Below are 19,237 nucleotides of genomic sequence, written 5' to 3' on the forward strand. Positions count from 1 at the left end.
CCGGGCGGATGGCGGAGCGGCGGGGCCGCAGGGCTCCGGGCCGCCTGGCCCCGCAGCTCCTTTACCGCTCGGCCGGGGCGCTGGGGGCCGAGCTGCGCCGCCTGGCCGCCCGCTGCGGGCCCGAGGCCGTGGCCGGGCTGGTGCCGCCCCTGGTGCGGCTGCTGGAGCTGCTGGAGGCCGGCCTGGCCCCGGCGGGCGCCGAGGGGGGGGACGCGCCGGCGGCTGCACGGGACGAGGTGAGCGGGGGAGGGCAGCGCGGAGCCTCCTCCGGGGGCCCCCTGGGGGTCCCCAGCCTTGGGGCGAGTCTGACTCCGCTGTCCCCGTGCCCTGAGGTGGCTCTGATCCCGCTGTCCCTGTGCCCTGGGAGGGATCTGGCCTGGGTTCGCCTGTACTCCCTAGGTGGGGGGGCTCCAGCTCTGCTGTCCCCATCCTCAGGGGTGGCTCCAACACCGTTGTCCCTGTCCTCCCCAGGCTGGCTCTGACCCAGCTGTTCCCACCCCTTGGCATGACTCTGACCCCACTGTCCCTATCATATGGGGCAGCCTCACCTGGCTGTCCCTGTCCCCTGAGATGGCTCTGACCCCGCTGTCCCCACACCCTGGGGTAGCTCTGACCCCACTGTCCCCATCCCTGGCGATGGCTCCAACCTGGCTGTCCCTGCCCCTCTGGGATGGCTCCGACCTGGCTGTCCCCGTCCTCCAGGACCCAGAGCAGAGGCTGGGGGAGGCCGAGCGCCGGGAGCGAGCCCTGCGCAGCCGCCTGGCCCACCTGGAGGAGCAGAACCAGCAGCTCCTGGGGCAGCTTGCGGAGAGCCAGTCCCAGGAAGGTGGGTGTCCCGGTGGGTTTGGGGTCCCCTGACACTACGGGGTCTCCCTGGTGGGGACAGCAGGCTGGGTGCAGGCTGAGCCTCCTCTCTCTGCTACCCAGCCCTGGGGACCCATCCTACCAGGGAGCACAAGCGTTGTCTTGTCCTTCGAGCCAGAGGGACCCCGATGTCCCAGGAGGGTGGTGGAGGCAGAGACAGGCTTTGGTCTGCCAGGTGTCTGGCTTTGCAGAGGCACCAAGGAACCTCGTAGTGTTGTGGGGTTCGGGGAGTCCTGGGGTTGCAGGGGCCGCTCAGCCCTGTCCCCCGTGTCCGGGCTCAGACAGCACAGCTCGGAAGGAGCGGGAGGTGATGCTGCGGCTGAAGGAGGTGGTGGACAAGCAGAGGGATGAGCTTCGTGCCCAGGCCCACGAGATCGTCTGCAAGAGCCGAGACACGGAGGCGGTGAGTGGCCTGGGGACCTGCTTTCACGTCACCTCCCCGTGGGGCTGCGAGCCTGCTGGGGCAGTTGCCTTTCCCGCGGCTCGGGATGCGCTGGTGGGACTGGGTGGGACTGGGAGCTGCTGCCCCAGCTCACCCGCTGCCCCGCGCCCTCCAGCTGCAGGAGCAACTGCATCGCTTCATGGCCATGAACGAGGACCTGCGTCACAAGGTGGCCGTGGTGCAGGCCCAGCTCAAGAGCGCCCTGGAGAAGAAATCGGACCTGGAGGCCGCGTTACTGGAAACCCAGAGGGAAATGAGCAGGAGGAACAGAACCAGCCCTGAAACCCAGCAGCCAAAGCACAAGCCGGTGAGGCAGGGGGAGGCAGAGCTGGGTGGGACTCTGAGGATGAGGAGGGTCTCTGCGTCCCTGCTGACTCTCCGTCCCCCCAGGAAGGAGCGTCCTCACCCGCGGAGGAGCCGCAGCACCGGGATGCAGACCCGGGCAGGAGCCCTGCTCACTGCTGCTTCTCCAAGGAGGAGCTGCAGCAGATCCTGCAGGAGCGGAACGAGCTCAAGACCAACCTGTTCTTGGTGCAGGAGGAGCTGGCCTATTACCAGCGGTGAGTCCAGGTCCCTCTTGTCCCTGCAGCTCCCCGGGGCCCGTCAGAGGCTGCTCCTGGCGCAGTCGGGTTTCTTTGCCGAACTCTCTGTTGACCAGCTGGCTGCTTTTTCTTAGGGAGCTGCTGAACGAAGAGAGAATTCCCAGCTTCTTCCTGGACGCCATGAAGTCGACTATCAAAAGGCAGAGGAAAAAGATCAGAGCCAAAATGCTGGGAACGGCAGAGGAGTCGGAGAGCAGGTGAGTCCTGCTCGCCAGGAGGGAGGACGGGCAGGCTCTGGGGTGTCCCCTGGTGCGGCACCCTGGCAGGGAACTGCTCCAGGCCAAGAGCTGCCGCCTCCCTGCCTCCTTCCAGCCTCCTTCCAGAGATCAAAGTTTTATTGTCTGCACCGCGTGTCTTGCTCTGGCTCAGCCCTGGGAGCGCCGCAGGGGCTGGGCTCTTTGCTGCCGTCCCTGTGTCCCTGTCAGCGGTCACACACGCTTGGCTAAATGCCATTTGTCCCTGCGTGGACGTGGCCAACGGGAGGCGAGGTGGTGGCACTGGGACCTCCAGACAAGGCCGGCTGGTCCCCGCGCTGTGTGCTGGGAGGCTGTCCAGCGCGGAGCCTTTGAAGATGACGGTAGAGATGTTCCCTGGAGGTTCCGCGAGATGTTTGTGGGCAGCGTTGGCTCCGAGAGACTTGTCACTGTGGGGAGGGAAGGACCCTGCTGGGCTCCAGCCCTGGCTCTGCGTGGCTGCTGGCAGCAGGACGCGAAGCCTGTGCTGAAGCTGCCGTGCGGCGTGGGGGAGGTGGATCTCACTGGCTTTTAGGGGCTTTAATAAAGGTCTGAAGGGGCCTGAGCTTTCTGCGCTGCTGAAACCTGCTGCTTGCTTGTGTTGAGGTCTCTGCTGGCGGCGCGGCTCGGGGGTGTCGGGTCCTGCAGTCACTTCTCTGTGTCCTCCTGCTCCCCGCTGAGCCCTGGCCCAGAGCTGCGGCCGGAGGCACCGATTGCCCGGCCGTTCCCGGGTGCTTGTTGTGTGGCGTGAGATTCCCAAGGACTTTGCTGCTGCGGCAGCCAGGGGCACGCCAGCTGCTGACCGAGCGCTGCGGGTTTGGTGCCAGCGTCTGACAAGCCTCGTGACTTGGGATCACCAAGCCAGGGCTGGGCTGGCCCCGAATCGTGGAATCAGGGAAAGGTCTGGATTGAAAAAGACCCTAAAACTCATCCAGTTCCGCCCTGCTGCCATGGGCAGGGACGTCTCCCACTGGGTCAGGGTGCTTGAGTTTTTGGGGCCTGGCAGCGATTCGAGGGGGCAGCAGCAGTGCCCTGCGTGTCCCTGACGCGGTGGTGGTGGCCGCACGTGTGGCTCTGCAGCGGACACTGCTCGGCTTGAGTGGGAGCCCTGGGGCTGGTTGGGAACCTCTGCATGGGGCCAACTCTAACCCTAAGCTTGACTGTAAGCCTACCCTAACCATCAGCCTAAACCCAACTACTGGTTCCCCGTGGAGAGCTGGCGATGGAGAGCTGACTCTTCCCCCCGCGGGGGGCTCTGGCACTCGCTCGTGCTGAGCCTGTGACTCAGTGCAGGTTTTTTCCCTCGCTCCTTTGTGCTGCAGCGATGAAGACGAGAGCTCCTGGCTCCCAGCGCACGGCACAGACTGCGTGGATGCTCAGCCTCCGGAATCCAAAATAAGGAGCTTGTAAGTTTGCTCCCACGCTGGGGACGGGGGGCTCTGCGGAACAAGAGGAGGTTTGGGCTCAGCTGCGGGGCCTGAGCCTGGTCCCTGCTCTGCAGGGGACGGGAAGGATGGAGCCAAGCTGGGATAAGGACGCAGGGATGGGAACGCAGGGAAGTCACTTGATTCAGGGGGGACTCTGCTCGGCAGGAGCTTCAGAGGTGCCACACGCACCCAGAGCCTCGCAGCTGGCCCATGTCCCGCTGCCACCACCAAACACGGGGAGGTTGTGATGCGGCCGCTTCCCTGGGAAGGCTCCTCTCCCCCACAGCCCTTATCTGCGCTCTCTGCAGTTTTGGGCCGTGGTATCAGGGCAGCAGCGGCAACGACCCCTCCACATCCAGCTGCTCCGGAGCCTGGGAAATCATCGACTCGCTGGACACACAACTGGAACTGGAGAGAGCGAGCGAGCCAGCGGCCAGCTGCCCTGACAGAGCCACGCCGCCCCTCTGACCCCCCAGCGCGGGAGCTGGATCTGGCCTTGCAGCAGCACTTGCCGACTCCTCCTGGCGTCTTCGAGGGCAGCAGGGCAGCCCTGGCCCCTTCCCCGTGCCGCGGGGGCAGCCTTCCTGCCAACCCACCGTGACGCTCGGCTGGGTCGTGCCAGCCAGGCACGGGACGGCTCGGCACCTCCGACCTTCTCAGCCACCTTTTCGTTGTGCTTAACCGCGGGGATCCCACGCAGCCGTGTCCCTGCTCCCCGCTTCTCCGTGCCTGCAGCTCAGCCCAGCGAGCGTCTGCACCCCCTTTCCGCCACCGCACCCCAAGGGGCTCTTCCCACGCGCTGGTGGCACTTTGTGCCGAACACCTCTGCCGGATCCTGCCCTGTGGGGTATTTTGCTTCACCTCTTTCTGTTCTTACCTCCCCCCGTCCCTGCCCTGGGAAGGTGGAGTTGGGGTGCCCGGGGTCACCGGGGCTGGGGGGCTGAGCACCGGCTGTGCGGGTGCTCTGGGAGCAGTCGGGACCGGCACCGCCAGCGCCACCTCTGCACCTCTCGGTTTGATATGGGGACCTCTGGGAGTGCTGCTACTGGGAACCAGAAGACTGGAACAATCCTCGTGTTCACGGGGGCTAATCGGTCCCCTCGGGTCAGGTATTTTCTAGCTCTGGAACGGGATTCAGAAATAAATCAGTGCGGTTTCTCCACTGAGGTACCCGCTGCCGCCTCCGCTCTCTCCGTGCTGGGTGCCGCTGCTGGGCTCAGGTTGTGGTTCTTCACCGTAGCCGTTGGGTTCCATGCGCCGAGGCTCTCCCCGAGCCTGGATCCCCTCTCGGGGTGCTCGGCTGCGCTGGGGAGCGGGGCGGCAGGCTGGGCGCGGAGGAGTTAAACCCACATGGCGTGGGGACCAAGCCGGCCTTGGGTAGGAAAAAGGTGTTTCCTGTGCATCTGCTGACACCGAGCTCCTGGGAAGGCGGCGAGGTGGGCCAGCAGCCGCTCAAAGGCTAGCGTGGGGCACACCGTGTCCACACAGGGGACTTGGGGACCCCACTTCTCAGCCCTGGATGGGGGGTCAGCGGCGCCGTGGGGCAGAGCGTGGGGGTCGGGGCGGGAGGAGGCAGCGGGTGCCTCGTGTGGGTTGGGGTAACGGCCACGATAGCTTTGGGGGCGATGGAGGACGGCACAGGGGGGTAGGACGATGGAAGGTGAGATGTTCAGCTGCTCCGTGGCTGCACGGAGCCCCTGGGCACCCAATGTTGCTGCCGAGGTGGTAGCAAATAGAGCCCGTGCGGCAGCGTTCCCTGCGTCCTGCTCCCAGCGCACCCCTGACGTCGGGATCGGGGCGCCTCCTCCCACATTTCCTCAGGAAGAAACTCAAGGCTGGTGGGAGGAAGAGGCCGCAGCACAGGAGGGACGGGACAGACGGGACAGACGGACGCCAGCGAGCCGTTGGGACTCAGAGCCGTGCGCTCGGCCGGGATGGGGAGCCCCCGGCCCATCCTCTGCCTCCAGCTGTGGCTGTGGGTGCAGAGCTCGGCCCAGGAGCTCGACCCCGGCGGCAGGAACGTCTGCAGGTACGCGCTGCCGAGGTCCCTACTCCATCTCCATCTCCTGGGGCTTCTCAGCTGCCCCAGGGGATCATCATCCATCTGTCCTGCCGGGGGCAGAGGACGGAGTGATGCTGGGGAGCGTGGTTGGGTCATGCTTGAGCATTTGGGGCACCCAGACCCCTTCTCCAGGAGTTATTTCTTATGTACCCCGAGCACGCAGGGCAATGAGGGGATGCGGGAGCATCAGCAAAACCTTTATTGTACCCCAGGTGGGAAACGTAGGCAGAGAAAGACCCAACGGCCTTTGGGAGCTGATGTTCCCTCTACTTTGCCTCTCCCACCGGCTTCGCCGTTGATGGCAGCGCCTTCCATTGCCTTCTCTCCGGTGCCTTTGGGGAGCAGCAAAGCTTTGAGCCGCTCCCAGAGCATCAGGGACCCAGCACGGGCTCCATAGCTGGGGAGCCGAGCGAGCTTGTCCCACTGCCCTGTCCCAGCTCCCACTTGGGCTGCAGCCTCTTCAATTTCCTTCTATTTTGCTGGCTTCCTTCCGGAGCGATGCCCCGGGGGTCTCGCTGCTTCCCTACCCCCTGGGCCCAGCTGGGACGAGCAGCCCCATTCGCTTTGCTTTATCCGAAGCTGCGTGTGACCCCCCTGCAGCCCTGGGACCCCCCGGCCCGGCTGACCCCCCGGTGTGTCCCGCAGGCTCCCCGCTGGCCCCGCGTGCTGCCCCGGCTGGAAGCAGGAAGGGCGGGAGTGCCCGGTTGGTGAGTGATGGGTGGCCATGAAGCTCAAAGCTTGGTCGCTGCGCTTGGCCGAGCGGCTCCTCCGTGCCGCTGGGCGTTGGGGGGAAGCCTTGAGCTCCTCCTTGGGGAGGTGGTGGTGGGTGCTGCGCCCTGGGGACCCCCAAACCCCAGCTAAGTAAGCGGCTAGCGGCGCTCTGGCTCAGCTGGAGGGATGGAGCGGGAAGCACCACAAGGATTTCTTCGGTGGGAGGTGGTAGGTGGTCCGGCAGCGGGATGCCAGCCCGGGGTGGCTGTTTTTTGCACTAATGTCCTTGCCCCACCGCTGCCAGCGCTGTGCGAGGGGGAGGACACCTGCAGGGCCGACGAGGTGTGCGTGAAACCTGGGCTTTGCCTCTGCAAACCCGGCTTCTTCGGCGCAGACTGCAGTTCCCGTGAGTGTTTCCCCAGGGCTCAGCCCTCGCCACCCCGTTCGCCAGCCTGGATGCCCGCGGGGGGCTGCTGGGCTCCCCCAGCGCCCTCCATCCTCGCCGTCTCCTTCTCTTTGCAGGCTGCCCCGAGCAGTACTGGGGCCCCGACTGCAAGCGGAGCTGCTCGTGCCACCCCGGTGGGCGCTGCGACCCGGGCAGCGGGCACTGCACCTGCAACCCCGACCGCTGGGGAGAGCGCTGCCAGCTCCCCTGCCAGTGCGGCCCCCGCGGCCGCTGCGACCCCGTCACCGGCGCCTGCCGCTGCGAGCCGGGCTGGTGGTCGCCCACCTGCAAGAAGCAGTGCCAGTGCAACCCCGCCGGCTCCCAGTGCGACCCCCTCAGCGGCCACTGCCGCTGCCTGCCCGGCTGGTGGGGCAGGAGGTGCAGCTTCAAATGCTCCTGCAGCCTCTCGCCCTGCGCCCAGGAGACGGGCAGGTGCGAGTGCCAGGCTGGGTTCTGGGGGCCCGCGTGCCAGCGCCGCTGCGACTGCCTGCACGGCTCCTGCAGCCCCGTCAGCGGGCACTGCGCCTGCAACCCCGGCTACCAGGGCAGGAGCTGCCAGGATCCCTGTCCGGCGGGGAAATACGGCTCTCAATGCGTGCACAGGTGAGATGGGGGGTCCTACAGGTACCCAGGGGCTGTGGAGAGACCCTGGAGGGGTTGTCATCGCAGTCGTGTTTGTCCCTTTAGCCTGGAGAAGAGGAGGCTGAGGGGAGACCTCATGGCTCTCTGCAACTACCTGAAAGGAGGTTGTGGAGAGGAGGGAGCTGGGCTCTTCTCCCAAGGGACAGGGGACAGGACGAGAGGGAATGGCCTCAAGCTCCACCAGGGGAGCTGGTGGAGCAGGGGAGCTGAACCGGCTGGAGATTAGGAAAAAATTTTTCATGGAAAGGGTCGTTGGTCCCTGGCAGAGGCTGCCCAGGGAGGGGGTTGAGTCCCCTTCCCTGGACGGGTTTAAGGGACGGGTGGACGAGGTGCTGAGGGACACGGGTTAGTGATTGATGGGAATGGTTGGACTCGATGATCCGGTGGGTCTCTTCCAACCTGGTGATTCTATCATTCTCTGATTCTATGATTTGGCTGGGCAGGGAGATCTGTGCTGGGGGGTTGGAGCAGCCCTGGTTGGGTGCAGCACCAGCAGCGTCCCAAAAGACACATCCTGCTAATGCCGACAGAAAGCACTGATGTTACCCCAAAATCTGGTTATTCCCTGATTCCGCTACACGGGGCAACAAAGCAGCATCTGCCCCTGTTTGCCTCCTGCCCTGTCACTGCCGCAGAGCGTTCAGTGCTACGGAGCGTCAGCCCATGATCCAAACTGATGCTGTGGGGTGAAACCTGCGTTTTGGGGAGGCCGAGGGGTGGTGTCAGCACCTCACTGCGTGTCTCTCTGCCCGTGCAGCTGTGGGAGCTGCAAGCTCGGCCAGCCCTGCTCGCCCGTCGATGGCTTCTGCCTGGCCTGCGCGCCTGGCTGGAACGGGACCCTCTGCAAGGAGCCCTGCGCGCCCGGCTTCCACGGCCAGGACTGCCTCCAGCCCTGTCCCCAGTGCCGGCACGGGGAGCTCTGTGACCCAGAGACGGGGTCCTGCGCGCGCTGCGAGCCCGGCTGGATGGGACCCAGGTGTGTGCAGCATCCAGGCACCAGTCCTCGTGGGTAACCCCGCTGCGGGGCGCAGCAGGCTGATGCTTCACTCTCTGTCTTGGCAGCTGCAACATCTCCTGCCCCACGGGCACCTTTGGCGATGGATGCCAGCTCCTCTGCCCCGAGTGCGTGGCGGGGAGCTGCGACCCCGTGTCCGGAGCGTGCGTCTGCCAGGCTGGTTACTGGGGAGCCAGGTAACACTGGGAGTGGGGCAGAGCCAGGGCTCCCCTCTCTGCAGGATTATTTACCCCCTTTCCTCTTTCTTCCAGCTGCAACGACACCTGCCCGGAGGGGTATTTTGGAGTGAACTGCTCCTCACCCTGCCAGTGCTCCCGGGGGACCTGCCACCCCGCCCGGGGTGACTGCGTGTTGAGTAAGAGCAACCACACGTTCACCTCCCAGCTCTAAGCGAAGGATCATAACGATCTCGCTGGGGAGGGAGGTGCTGGGAGGCCCATGCCTGGTGCCTCCTGGCCCAGCTCCTGCAGTCTCCATGTGGGGTGGCTCTATGGGCTCAGCAGCCACAGGACGCTCCAAACTCAACCCATCTCATCTGCCCAGGTTTTAAGGACCACGGAGCCCTTGCAGCCGCCATCCTCGTCCCTCTCCTGCTGCTGCTGCTCTGCGTCGCCTGCTGCTGCTGTGGAGCCGGCCCAGCAGATGCTAGAGACAGGTACTATTTTGCAACCTTTAATGTGAAACCCCATCTCCCACATCCCTTCGAGCCCATCTCCTCTGCGCAGGGCGGCCGTGCCGGATGATGATGTTCTGGCCAGGATGAAGCACCACGTGCAGGGGGTGCTGGCGAATCTCAGCGCTATGATGCCTTGTTTTTCCCTGAGTGGCTCCAAACTTCCCAAAGTCACAGGTAAAAAAGTAGCGCTGCTGAAATCTCTTCCAGGTTGTCACCCTGCATCCTCTGCATCATCACTATTTGGGGCGATTCCACACCCTCCCTGTCCCTCTGCACGTCTTGGGGCAGGCATTGCTCTCCCACCCCACCCCCCGGGTGCCCGAACTCAGCTGGATGTCTTCTCCTCCCCAGTTTCCCACCACGACATGGAAATCCCCTTCAACCCCAGCTTCATCGAGCCACCGTCGGCCGCATGGGTCTCAGACAGCTCCTTCTCCTCCTTCGACACTGACAACGAGGGACCCGAGTATTCCATCCCACCCAGAGAAGGTGATGCCCGCGGCTGCTCCTCCTCTCCCTGGCCACCAGCCCCCTGCAGGGCTGCCTGGGGCCAATCCTGCCCCGTTACCAACCCTGGGCACCCCAGGGATGGGTGCTGGGCACAAGCAGCAGTTGTTTTCATAACCTTTTTCCTGTCTGCGAGGACACATAGCGCTGTGCTTGGCCGCCTGCTGTGGACAACCCCATGGCACGATGTCCTCCTGCGAAAACGCTCCCAGGGATCACGTCCTCCCATCGCATCCCCCTCTGTCCCCGAATGCATCCCTGGAGCAGCTGCAGCAGCCCTAACCCTCCTGCCCTCCTCCCGCAGGCATCCCGCTGCTCGGGGGGGCCGAGCTGCAGGACGGGGCATCCCCCCCCGGCGAGGCGCTCCCGGACCCGTCCGCCTTCGACTCCGAGGATGTCTCGCAGCCCTTTGCCATCCCGCGCACCTCCAGCATCGCCAAGGCCAAGCGGCCCTCCGTGTCCTTTGCTGAAGGGACAAAATTCGGGGCAGCGGAGACCCCCAGCCCTGGCTGGAAGCCCAAAGCCCCGTGGGGCCCATCCAAGCTGTCCCAGTCACCAGGGGATGTGACAGCCGAGACCCCGGCTGAACGACCGGCCAGCGATTGCTCCGAGAGCCCTGAGCCCCTCGGCAAGGGGGAGGAAAGCCACCGGCCGTCGCCGCGGGCCACCCCGGGGGGACGCCGGAGAGTGGTCTCTGGCACCAGGCACGTCGCCCAGAGAGTGGAGGCGCTTGAAGCGGCTGCAAAATCCAGCAGCTGGGAGGCGAAGGGGAAGGAGCCCGACGTCACCACCATCTACATGACGGTGGGAACGGCCGGGCAGGAGCCCAGGGCAGAGGGCAGCGGTGAGGGGCCAGTTCAGGCTGTGCTCAAGAGGCTGAGCAGCTTGCAGAGAGGTAAGTGGGCTGCAAGGGAGGAGCCCAAGAAGAGAAGGAGCATCGAGGCCATCCAGAAGGAGGAATCCAAGGTGAGGAGAAGCGTCGAGGCCATCCAGGAGGAACCCAAGGTGAGGAGGAGCATTGAGGCCATCCAGAAGGAGGAATCCAAGGTGAGGAAGAGTGGCGAGGCCATCCAGAAACCGCCCCGCCGGGCCCTGGCGCAGTGCAGAGACTCAGTGAATAGCTGCAAGCAGAGAGAGAGTGTCCCAGGGGCTCCTGGTGAGCCAACCCCTGGCAAGCACCAGCATCTCCCTGGGAAGAGACAGTCCTTCCTTCTTGCATCTTCCTCACCAAAAAGCACGGGGGCCCAGGATGGAGCTGGTGATGCTGTAGGTGCCATGGAGAGGGGCAAAACCCCTGAGTCAGTCTTCAGCCTGGAAACGAAGGGACAGGCTGCCCTGGAGGAAGAGCCAAAATACGAGAACGTGAGCAGCAGCAGCAGCGATTTGCCCCCCTGCCCCGCTGAGGAGCCAGCGGCCACCCCCGCGGCCACCTGAGCCACCAGCGTCTGCGCTGGGGCAGCGGGAGCACAGGACGTCCCTCTGACCCCAGCGTGAGGGGATCCAAGGTCCCTCTCTGGGCTGTGAACTGGAGAAGCATCGAGCCTTCCCACTGCCCCCCTTTCCTCCGCGAAGCATTGCTGGTGTGGTCCCTCACTGGCCGGCACAGCCGGCAGGATGGGTGATGCTGAGAGTCACAGCCCTGCTGCGCTGAGGTGTTTCGGGGCTATTTTCTGCTCCCCCTGCCCTTTGTGTCCCATTTATCGTCTGCCGCAGCACGGATGCGGCGGTGGCACCTTCTAGTCCCTATTGGCATGGGGCCTGGGGCCACAACCCTCCTCAGAAACAGGATTGTGGTGTTGGGGGCTCAGCTGGGAGGGCTAAAACCGTGTTTGCCCCATTGGCTTTCACCTTTCCCTGTCCCAGCTCCGATAACGCTGCTTGGAGCCTCTTGCTGTAAAGGTGCTTCTTGCTGAAGGGGATTGTTGCGGGGCTGGGCCGGGGAGAGACGATGGGCTGTCACAAGCAGCTTCAGTGAAAATTCATATCAGCTGCTTATCTCGCAGGGTATCTGGGTCTGCAGGGGTTTATCTGCGCGGCTCCGGCTTCCTTGGGAGGCTCTGGCTGCCTTTGTTTCTGTGTACATGCAGAGCACATGGAAAGGCTCGTGGCACGGGGTTCATCATCAGCCTTTTCAACGCGACGTGACACCAAACTGCAGCTGTGCTAGAGGAAACGTGGCAGCCGGGGCTGTGACCATCAACCTGCACCGTGACCATCAACCTGTGCACCCGGCGCTGCACTGGCCCCGATAAGGATGAAAGTCACCTAGAAAAATGGCATTTCCATGGGTGCCCTAAGCTCCTGCCATCTCCTGCAGCATCGTGGCACCGCGAGGGGCTGAGATGCGAGAAGATGCTGCAGCATCCCCAGCGCAGGCGAGATGGGCACAAGGGCTCCACTGTGAGTTTGCAGCACGAACTGGTTTTAGATGTATCTAAGCAGTAGATTTTTCTATTATTTCGCATGATGTGAAAACCTCTGAACGAAAATTAAATGTAACCAAAGCCCTTCGGGATCTGGGTTTCCCAGCTGCCCTCTGAATCGAAAAGATGGACAGAAATATTCTCCAGAGCGTGGAAACTGTCAGCAGGCGTGGGCTTTTGGGGTGTTTGCTTTTATTCTCTGGTTCTGTTGATTCTGAACTCTCACTTATGGAGCTGAGCCTGGAGCGGTGCCGGAGATCGGAGCGGGGATGCGAGTGGGTGGGAGCATCGGGAGCATCTCACACATCACGCACGGAGCTCCGTGTGAACCCTTCTGCTCCAGCACTGCTGAGCTGGGCTTTTCCGCGTTTCAGAAAACAGAGCGGGGTTTGCTTTTTCCCTTTGGATTTTCGCTGGTGTCTTTCTGCAGCACAAGGCACCGCATCCCCACGCTCCCGCGTGGCTGAGGTTTCCAGTTTTGCAGCCAGCACGCAGCGCTCCTTCCTGCAGTGGCATCACCCGCATCCGTGATTAAAACCCCAATATCCTGGTATAAAACCAAATATCCTAGTATATACAGGCTCATCCTGGCAAGACACGAGCAGCAGCCTGACCGGAGCTCTGCTCTGCACAGGGTAGGTTTTATTCCAACGCTGTTTTATTACCATTTTATTCCTAAGCAGCCATTTTTTTCCCTAATGGGTTGGATATTTCCAGCCTGCGAGCGTTGTGCCAGCGGCCAACGTCACGGGAGCTGCTTTGCCCCGCGTAGGGCGTGTAAATAGCTGACAGCAGGCTGACAGCCTTCCCTGACACAGAAACGAGCACCCAGCCTTGAGAAAACACCGCGCCGCGAGAACCTTTAGTGTCCATGGGCTGAGCTGTGAGGCAGGATGTTTGCCCTGCTCGGAGATGAAGCATCTTTTCCCCGGTCTGGGTGGTGCAAGGAAAGCCAGCCGGGGATTTTCAGTGTGCCCATGCCCACGCCTGCAGCGTGGTTGCGCTGGTGTCTTCTCCCTAGGGATGCTGCCATCCGGCTCTGCTGTGGATTTAATTCTGGATGCGGGAGCTCTGCGAGCCAGAGCTGGTGGGTGAGGGATGGGTTAATGTCTCCCTGTGCTGGGTCTCTGGCTTCCCAAATCCTGCTGTGCCATGGGTTTAAAGCTGGTGGGAAGAGGTTCCAGCGTGCAGGTGTTGCCTGCAAGCAAAGGGGCGTCCGTGCTCTCTGCTGGGGCAGCTTTTAGCCTCACGGAGGTAGGAACAGAGGCTCCAGCCGTCCCCCGTGGCCATGGGGGTCTCTCCCCCGTCGCCGCAGCCTTGGCATCTCCTTTGTGAGCTCTGCCTTGGAAGGCGACCACGTCACCATGGTGGCTCCATTGGAGCCTGCTGAGGACCTCCCTGGGGGCCAGGCAGGAGCTGTCACCTCCCTTCCAGCCTAAGCTCATTCCTGGCCGGTTTCTATAAATGTGTCTTTGTGCCAGCACTGCTCTCCGGCTTCGCTTTATTTTCCTTCTCTCCATGATGTTTACTCAGTCCCCGGGTGTATTTATAGATGGCAGCACATCACCTGATGGCTCCTTTTCTCCTTCTAGGATAGGAAAACTGAGCTCCCTCGTGCTCTCGCCGCAGCACAGGATCCCCGTGTCCCCAGGCAGCCCCCGAGCCCTCCCCAAGCTCCAAACCATCACGATTTGTGCTTCTTGGACACAGCAACCGGGTCCGGGTGCTGAGCTCTCCCAGGACCCCGTGCGGTCTCAGCCTCCTGGCTGAAAACACGGCGCTGGGACAGACTGACTTCTTGTCTCTGGGTTTTTTGTTTTGCTTCGGCCTCAATCCACTTGCCAGCTGTTGCAACGTTTGACCCTTATCCCACAGCCCAAGCCAAGGAGTTTCCTTTTCCCACCCATCGCAGCCTGTCCCTTTCTCCCTGATGGAGCAGCCCAGGTCCTCCTGAGTGACCCGGGGATGTTTACTGGCCGCAAGCACCGGTTTCATCTTCTTTAGCCAGGAATAAATCCCCTCTAATGATTTCCAGGGACACAGGGCCACCTCTCCTGGCCCAGGAGCTCGCTGATGGGTGATGGCTTCACGGCTAGAACAGGAATCCCGCATGGAACGCTCTGAAAAACAATTTAACATAAAAAGAGGGCAGAGGATGCAAAGCCGCTCTCAGGGCTTGCAGGGATTCACTTTAGGTGCATCGCGGGCTGGGGTCTCCTGAGGGATCGTTACACCTGTCCGGCTTCACCACACCAGCAGCTGTTGGCGTTGGGTGCCTGCTCCCCAAATGGTCTTTTAGCAAGAGGATTGGCTTGTCCGCTCCCTCCTCAGGCAGGGGAACAGGATGGGTGGGCTGTGCAGGATAGGTGGGCTTTGCAGGACAGGTGGGCTGTGCAGGATAGGTGGGCTTTGCAGGACAGGTGGGCTGTGCAGGACAGGTGGGCTTTGCGGGATAGGTGAGCTGTGCAGGACAGGTGGGCTTTGCGGGATAGGTGAGCTGTGCAGGACAGGTGAGCTGTGCAGGACAGGTGGGCTGTGCAGGATCATCCTGCTCCACACCAGCATCACCTCCTGCCCCACCAGGGACCTGTTCTCCTCCTTTCTCCCATCGCTGCCTGGGGGCTGCTGGCCCTGATGAGGTGAGGGGTGGGGGGTCTGTGTGGCTCACAGTCCCCATGGAGGGTCCCAGTCCCGTCCCAGTCTGTCCCAGTCCAGCAGCGCGGCTGTGGGACCAATGGCATTGGGAGGGATACTGGGGTGGGGGGTGGGATACCAAAAGGGGTTCTGAGGGGCACCAGGGGTACTGGAGGATGTTACTGGGGAGGGGTATGGGGGGTGCTGAGGGGGTACTGGGGCGACCAGGGGAGGGTATGGGAGGAGTGTACTGGAGTGTACTGGGAGGGGGGGGACCAGGGAGGGATAGAGGAGCTATACTGGGGGGGATGGGGGTACTGGGAGGAGTAGACTGGGGAAACGGGTACTGGGGGAGGGTAACGGGGGAGGCACACGGGAGGGTCCTGGGGAGAGGGGTTAGCAGGGGGAGGATACTGGGGTACTGGAGGATGTTGCGGGGGGCGGTATGGGGGGCGCTGGGGGTCTACTGGGGTGATCAGGGGAGGGTATGGGGGGCGCGTACTGGGAGGGGGGGACCAGGGAGGGGTATGGGGGGGGCACTGGGGGGGATGAGGGTGCTGGGGGAGGGTACTGGGAGGAGTATACTGGGAAAAGGGGTGCTGGGGGGCTACTGGGGATTGTGGGGGGTGCCGGGGGAGGGTACCGAGGACTGGGGGGGTGGGGGCGGCCCGGCACGTGCCCCCGCGGACGCTCATTGGCGGCGGCGGCGGCGAATCGGCGGCTGCGGGAGGATAAAAACCCCGGCAGGGAGAGCGGGGAGAGCGGCCCGAGCGGTGAGCGGGGAGGGGGGGGCACCGGGAGGGGTGGGGGGGCGAGCAGGGCATGGGGAGGCACCGTGGGGATGGGGGTAACCGGGGGATGGGGGGCGCCGAGAGGGGGGAGCAGGGAAGGGGGTGGGGGGGCATGGGGATGGAGAGGCACCGTGGGGATGGGGGGGTCGAGCAGGGGATGGGGGGCACCGAGAGGAGCGAGCAGGGGATTGGGGGGGGGGGGAAGCAAGGCAGCATAGGGATGGGGGGGGCAGCAGGGGATGGGGGGCACAGAGCAGAGGGAGCAGGGGATGGAGGGGCATGGGGATGGGGGGCATCAGTAGGAGATAGGGGGCACTGAGAGGAGGGAGCAGGGGATGGGGGGGCCAGCAGGGGATGGGGGGGGCCAGCAGGGGATGGGGGGCACCCAGAGGAGGGAGCAGGGGACTGGGGGGGGGGAACAAGGCTGCATGAGGATGGGGGGCACCGAGTGGAGGGAGCAGGGGATGGGGGGGCATGGGGATGGGGGGCATCAGCAGGAGATAGGGGGCACTGAGAGGAGGGAGCAGAGAATGGGGGGGGGGCAGCAGTGTATGGAGAGGCACCGTGGGGATGGGGGGTCGAGCAGGGGATGGGGGGCACCGAGAGGAGCGAGCAGGGGATTGGGGGGGGGGGGGAAGCAAGGCAGCATAGGGATGGGGGGGCAGCAGGGGATGAGGGGTACCGAGCGGAGGGAGCAGGGGATGGGGGGGCCAGCAGGGGGATAGGGGGTGAGCAGGGAATGGAGAGGCAGCATAGGGTTGGGGGGGGCAGCAGGGGATGGGGGGCACAGAGCAGAGGGAGCAGGGGATGGAGGGGCATGGGGATGGGGGGCATCAGTAGGAGATAGGGGGCACTGAGAGGAGGGAGCAGGGGATGGGGGGGCCAGCAGGGGATGGGGGGCACCCAGAGGAGGGAGCAGGGGACTGGGCGGGGGGGAGCAAGGCTGCATGAGGATGGGGGGCACCGAGTGGAGGGAGCAGGGGATGGGGGAGCATGGGGATGGGGGGGCCAGCCGGGGATGGGGGGCATCAGCAGGAGATAGGGGGCACTGAGAGGAGGGAGCAGGGAATGGGGGGGGGGCAGCAGTGTATGGAGAGGCACCGTGGGGATGGGGGGTCGAGCAGGGGATGGGGGGCACCCAGAGGAGCGAGCAGGGGACTGGGGGGCGGGAGCAAGGCTGCATAGGGATGGGGGGGGCAGCAGGGGGTGAGGGGCACCGAGCGGAGGGAGCAGGAGATGAAGGGGCATGGGGATGGGGGGGGGCAGCAGGGGATGGGGGGCATCAGCAGGAGATAGGGGGCACTGAGAGGAGGGAGCAGGGGATGGGGAGGAGGGAGTCATAGGGATGGAGCTGCAGGGAGGGGGCAAGGCTGCATAGGGATTGGGGGGTCAGCAGGGGATGGGGGGCACCGAGCAGAGGATGAGGACAAACAGGGGATGGGAGCACGGAGAAGGTGGGGGGGGGGGGCGAAGAATGTGGGGTTTGTGTGGGGTGTAAGATCAGGGTGCATGTGGGATGGGGGGGGAAGAGCCGGGGGAAGCGGGGGGGGGAAGAGCCGGGTGTCGGGGAGAAGGGGGTGCCCCAGAGAGGATCTGTGCTGGGGAGGGGGCGTGCGGGGCGGGGATGAGGAAGAGGAGGTGGCACAGGAGGAAATGCGGCTGCATGGAGGGGGAGACACAAGGCTGCAGGGTAGCCCTGGCCTCCTGGGCCCCTGGCAGGGAGCTGGGTCGGACCCCCACGCCTGGCAGAGCCACCCAGGGCTGGGGCCCGTGCCCTGATAAGCGGTGTCGGGCTGTGGTGTGCAGCCTGCTGATTTCCCCAGAGAGCCCGCTCGAGGCGTGCTCTGCGCTGGGGAAAGGCTTGGCTGTCTAAAATGGCCACCTGCCTCGTGCCCCAGGGCCTGTCCCGCTGCAGCAGGCCTCAGGGCCCCCCGGAGCACCCCCTTGGGCCACCCAGGTCCGCTCCAAAATCAGCGGGTCCCCAGGGGCCAGTGGAGCCAGAAGACAGTCATTGGGGCAGCCCGGGGATGCCAGGGCTTCGCGGTGGAGCGGCGTGTGCCGGGGGCTGCGTGGGCACCACACCTGGCTGGCCCCGCAGCGAGGACGGGGGAGGATGCAGCCCACCTTGTCTCTGAGCTGGGCGATCCGGCAGGTAGCGAAGAGTGCTCCGTGATGAGCCGTGTGCAGTGTAAACCGCGTGGATAGGACCTGTAGCACGTATCGGGTTGATGCTTAAGACCTTCCAGAGGAGATCTGTGCTCCCGCGTGGGGCAGAGCAGAGCTGGAGGGTCACCAAAGCTGCTGTTGGGGCTGCAAACTCAGTCTCAGCCTCTGCCCGCGGGCGGCCAGGAGATGGGGTGCTGGCTGAAGCTCTGTGTTTCCTTGCTGCCTTCCAAATAGGCTGCCTACCCCATCCCTGGAGGGGTTCAAGGCCAGGTTGGATGGGGCTCGGAGCCCCTGATCCAGTGGGAGGTGTCCCTGCCCATGGCAGGGGTGGAACTGGATGGGCTTTGAGGTCCCTTCTGACCCAAACCGTTCTGTGATTCTATGAGTGGGCTCCAGGTGGTTGGTATTTGCTGCATTTTCATACCTGTTGCTCGGGAAGTGGAACGGAGTCCTTGACTGCTCCTCCGTCGCATGGTGTGTGCCCTAGAGGGGCTGCTCCAAGGGCACCCGTGCTCCCCCATCCCTCCAGGGAACTCAGCAGGCTGGTGCCTGCAAGAACGAGTTTTACACCCGAGTGCCCTGCACTCAGCACGCAGGTTTGCTTCCGTTCCAGTGGAGAGATGTCTTCTTAAGCCACGCTTTTTTGCAGTCTTTGAGCAGCATGCCCTGTGTCTGTGGACTCACTGAATGTTTTTCTGGTCCCTGCAGGTTAAGACTTTGAACGAGTCCCCCTCCCCACTCAGCAATGGCTCCCACGCTTGCTACCGCCCATCGCCGGCGCTGGTGGATGGCGTTCACGGCCATCATCGAGAACCTGCTCTTCTCTGCTGTCCTGCTGGGCTGGGGGTCCCTCCTCATCATGCTGAAAGCAGAAGGGTTTTATTCTTACCTGTGCCACGAGTCAGGTAAGGATGCTCTGGAGGCTTGTGTGAATCAGTGGCTGCTGAGATTTGCTGGAGGTTCCCTTTTAGGATGGTGTGGAACTGGGGCTGAGCTCCAGGTTGGTCCCAGGGTAGAAGGAAGGGATGTGCACTCTCTCTCCAAAACCGATGGCATCCTTGTGGTGGTGGAATTGTAGAATCACCAGGTTGGAAAAGACCCACTGGATCATCAAGTCCAACCATGATGTGCCTGTAGTTGCTTTTGCTTTGCGGAGTGGTTGGAAAAGAAGCCTTCAAGATTAGGTAAAGCTTTTTCTGGGCAGCCTTTTTCACTTGGCCATGAGTTTATCCTCTGCACGGTGGCCTGGCTGATCTCTGCAAGGGAAGATCTGATCACCCTACAAGGTGATTTGTAGGGTGGGTGCTCAGAGTTTGTAGAAGGAAACTATTGGCACCCTTTCCTTAGTGGTAGGAAACTAAAAAGCGTGGATGACAGTAAGATTAGGGGAGTCTAGCGCTGCTGTTGAGGAGAAGTTGCAGAAGTAAATGCTACTTTTGTGTTCTTCTCCCTCTTCAAACACTCAGGATGTGCTCAAGCCAGGCTGTGTCTCTAGGAGGGCTTGAGGAAATCCATGTTGCAGACTCAGCCTTGCTGGGAAGGAGGCGATCTTGTGGCGTGGGAAGGATAACCCTGGGAAAAACAACATGTGGGTGGA

The 19,237-nt window shown here is 63.5% G+C and overlaps 3 protein-coding genes across 8 annotated transcripts in view; all 3 read left to right on the forward strand.

The window, feature by feature from the left end:
• The first annotated feature begins 6 nt into the window (after positions 1–6).
• Positions 7–4,738, forward strand: RILP (Rab interacting lysosomal protein). 2 transcript variants are annotated; one of them, XM_069874151.1, is made up of 8 exons: positions 7–236; positions 703–826; positions 1,146–1,267; positions 1,422–1,613; positions 1,697–1,866; positions 1,983–2,105; positions 3,464–3,547; positions 3,877–4,738. In XM_069874151.1, exons 1-8 carry the CDS (start codon positions 9–11, stop codon positions 4,034–4,036), a joined length of 1,203 nt encoding a protein of 400 aa, XP_069730252.1. In that variant the 5' UTR covers positions 7–8; the 3' UTR covers positions 4,037–4,738. The 2 variants fall into 2 exon arrangements, with proteins under 2 accessions (XP_069730252.1, XP_069730251.1); XM_069874150.1 differs by lacking the exons at positions 3,464–3,547; positions 3,877–4,738 and adding an exon at positions 2,221–2,905.
• Positions 4,739–5,438: 700 nt separating this feature from the next.
• On the forward strand, positions 5,439–13,843 carry SCARF1 (scavenger receptor class F member 1). 5 transcript variants are annotated; one of them, XR_011338929.1, is made up of 13 exons: positions 5,439–5,597; positions 6,276–6,337; positions 6,646–6,747; positions 6,864–7,389; positions 8,186–8,404; positions 8,491–8,619; positions 8,695–8,798; positions 8,987–9,098; positions 9,169–9,293; positions 9,471–9,608; positions 9,931–12,026; positions 12,424–12,684; positions 13,642–13,843. XR_011338929.1 is itself a non-coding variant. In XM_069874110.1 (11 exons), the coding sequence occupies exons 1-11, from the start codon at positions 5,503–5,505 to the stop codon at positions 11,058–11,060; spliced, it is 2,742 nt and encodes a 913-aa protein (XP_069730211.1). In that variant the 5' UTR covers positions 5,439–5,502; the 3' UTR covers positions 11,061–12,244. The 5 variants fall into 5 exon arrangements, 1 of the variants encoding a protein (XP_069730211.1); XR_011338930.1 differs by having other exon boundaries at positions 12,480–12,684; XR_011338931.1 differs by lacking the exon at positions 13,642–13,843 and adding an exon at positions 12,868–13,532.
• A 4,184-nt stretch (positions 13,844–18,027) lies between these two features.
• SLC43A2 (solute carrier family 43 member 2) overlaps positions 18,028–19,237 on the forward strand; it is a 31,987-nt gene continuing 30,777 nt past the window's right edge. Inside the window, exon 1 of the mRNA XM_069874112.1 lies at positions 18,028–18,545. Within this exon, the coding sequence (XP_069730213.1) occupies positions 18,386–18,545 (160 nt within the window). The 5' untranslated portion in view covers positions 18,028–18,385. The remainder of the gene's footprint in view (positions 18,546–19,237) is intronic.

This window comes from Phaenicophaeus curvirostris, chromosome 21 (assembly GCF_032191515.1).
Source record: "Phaenicophaeus curvirostris isolate KB17595 chromosome 21, BPBGC_Pcur_1.0, whole genome shotgun sequence".
Taxonomy (NCBI): Eukaryota; Metazoa; Chordata; class Aves; order Cuculiformes; family Cuculidae; genus Phaenicophaeus; species Phaenicophaeus curvirostris.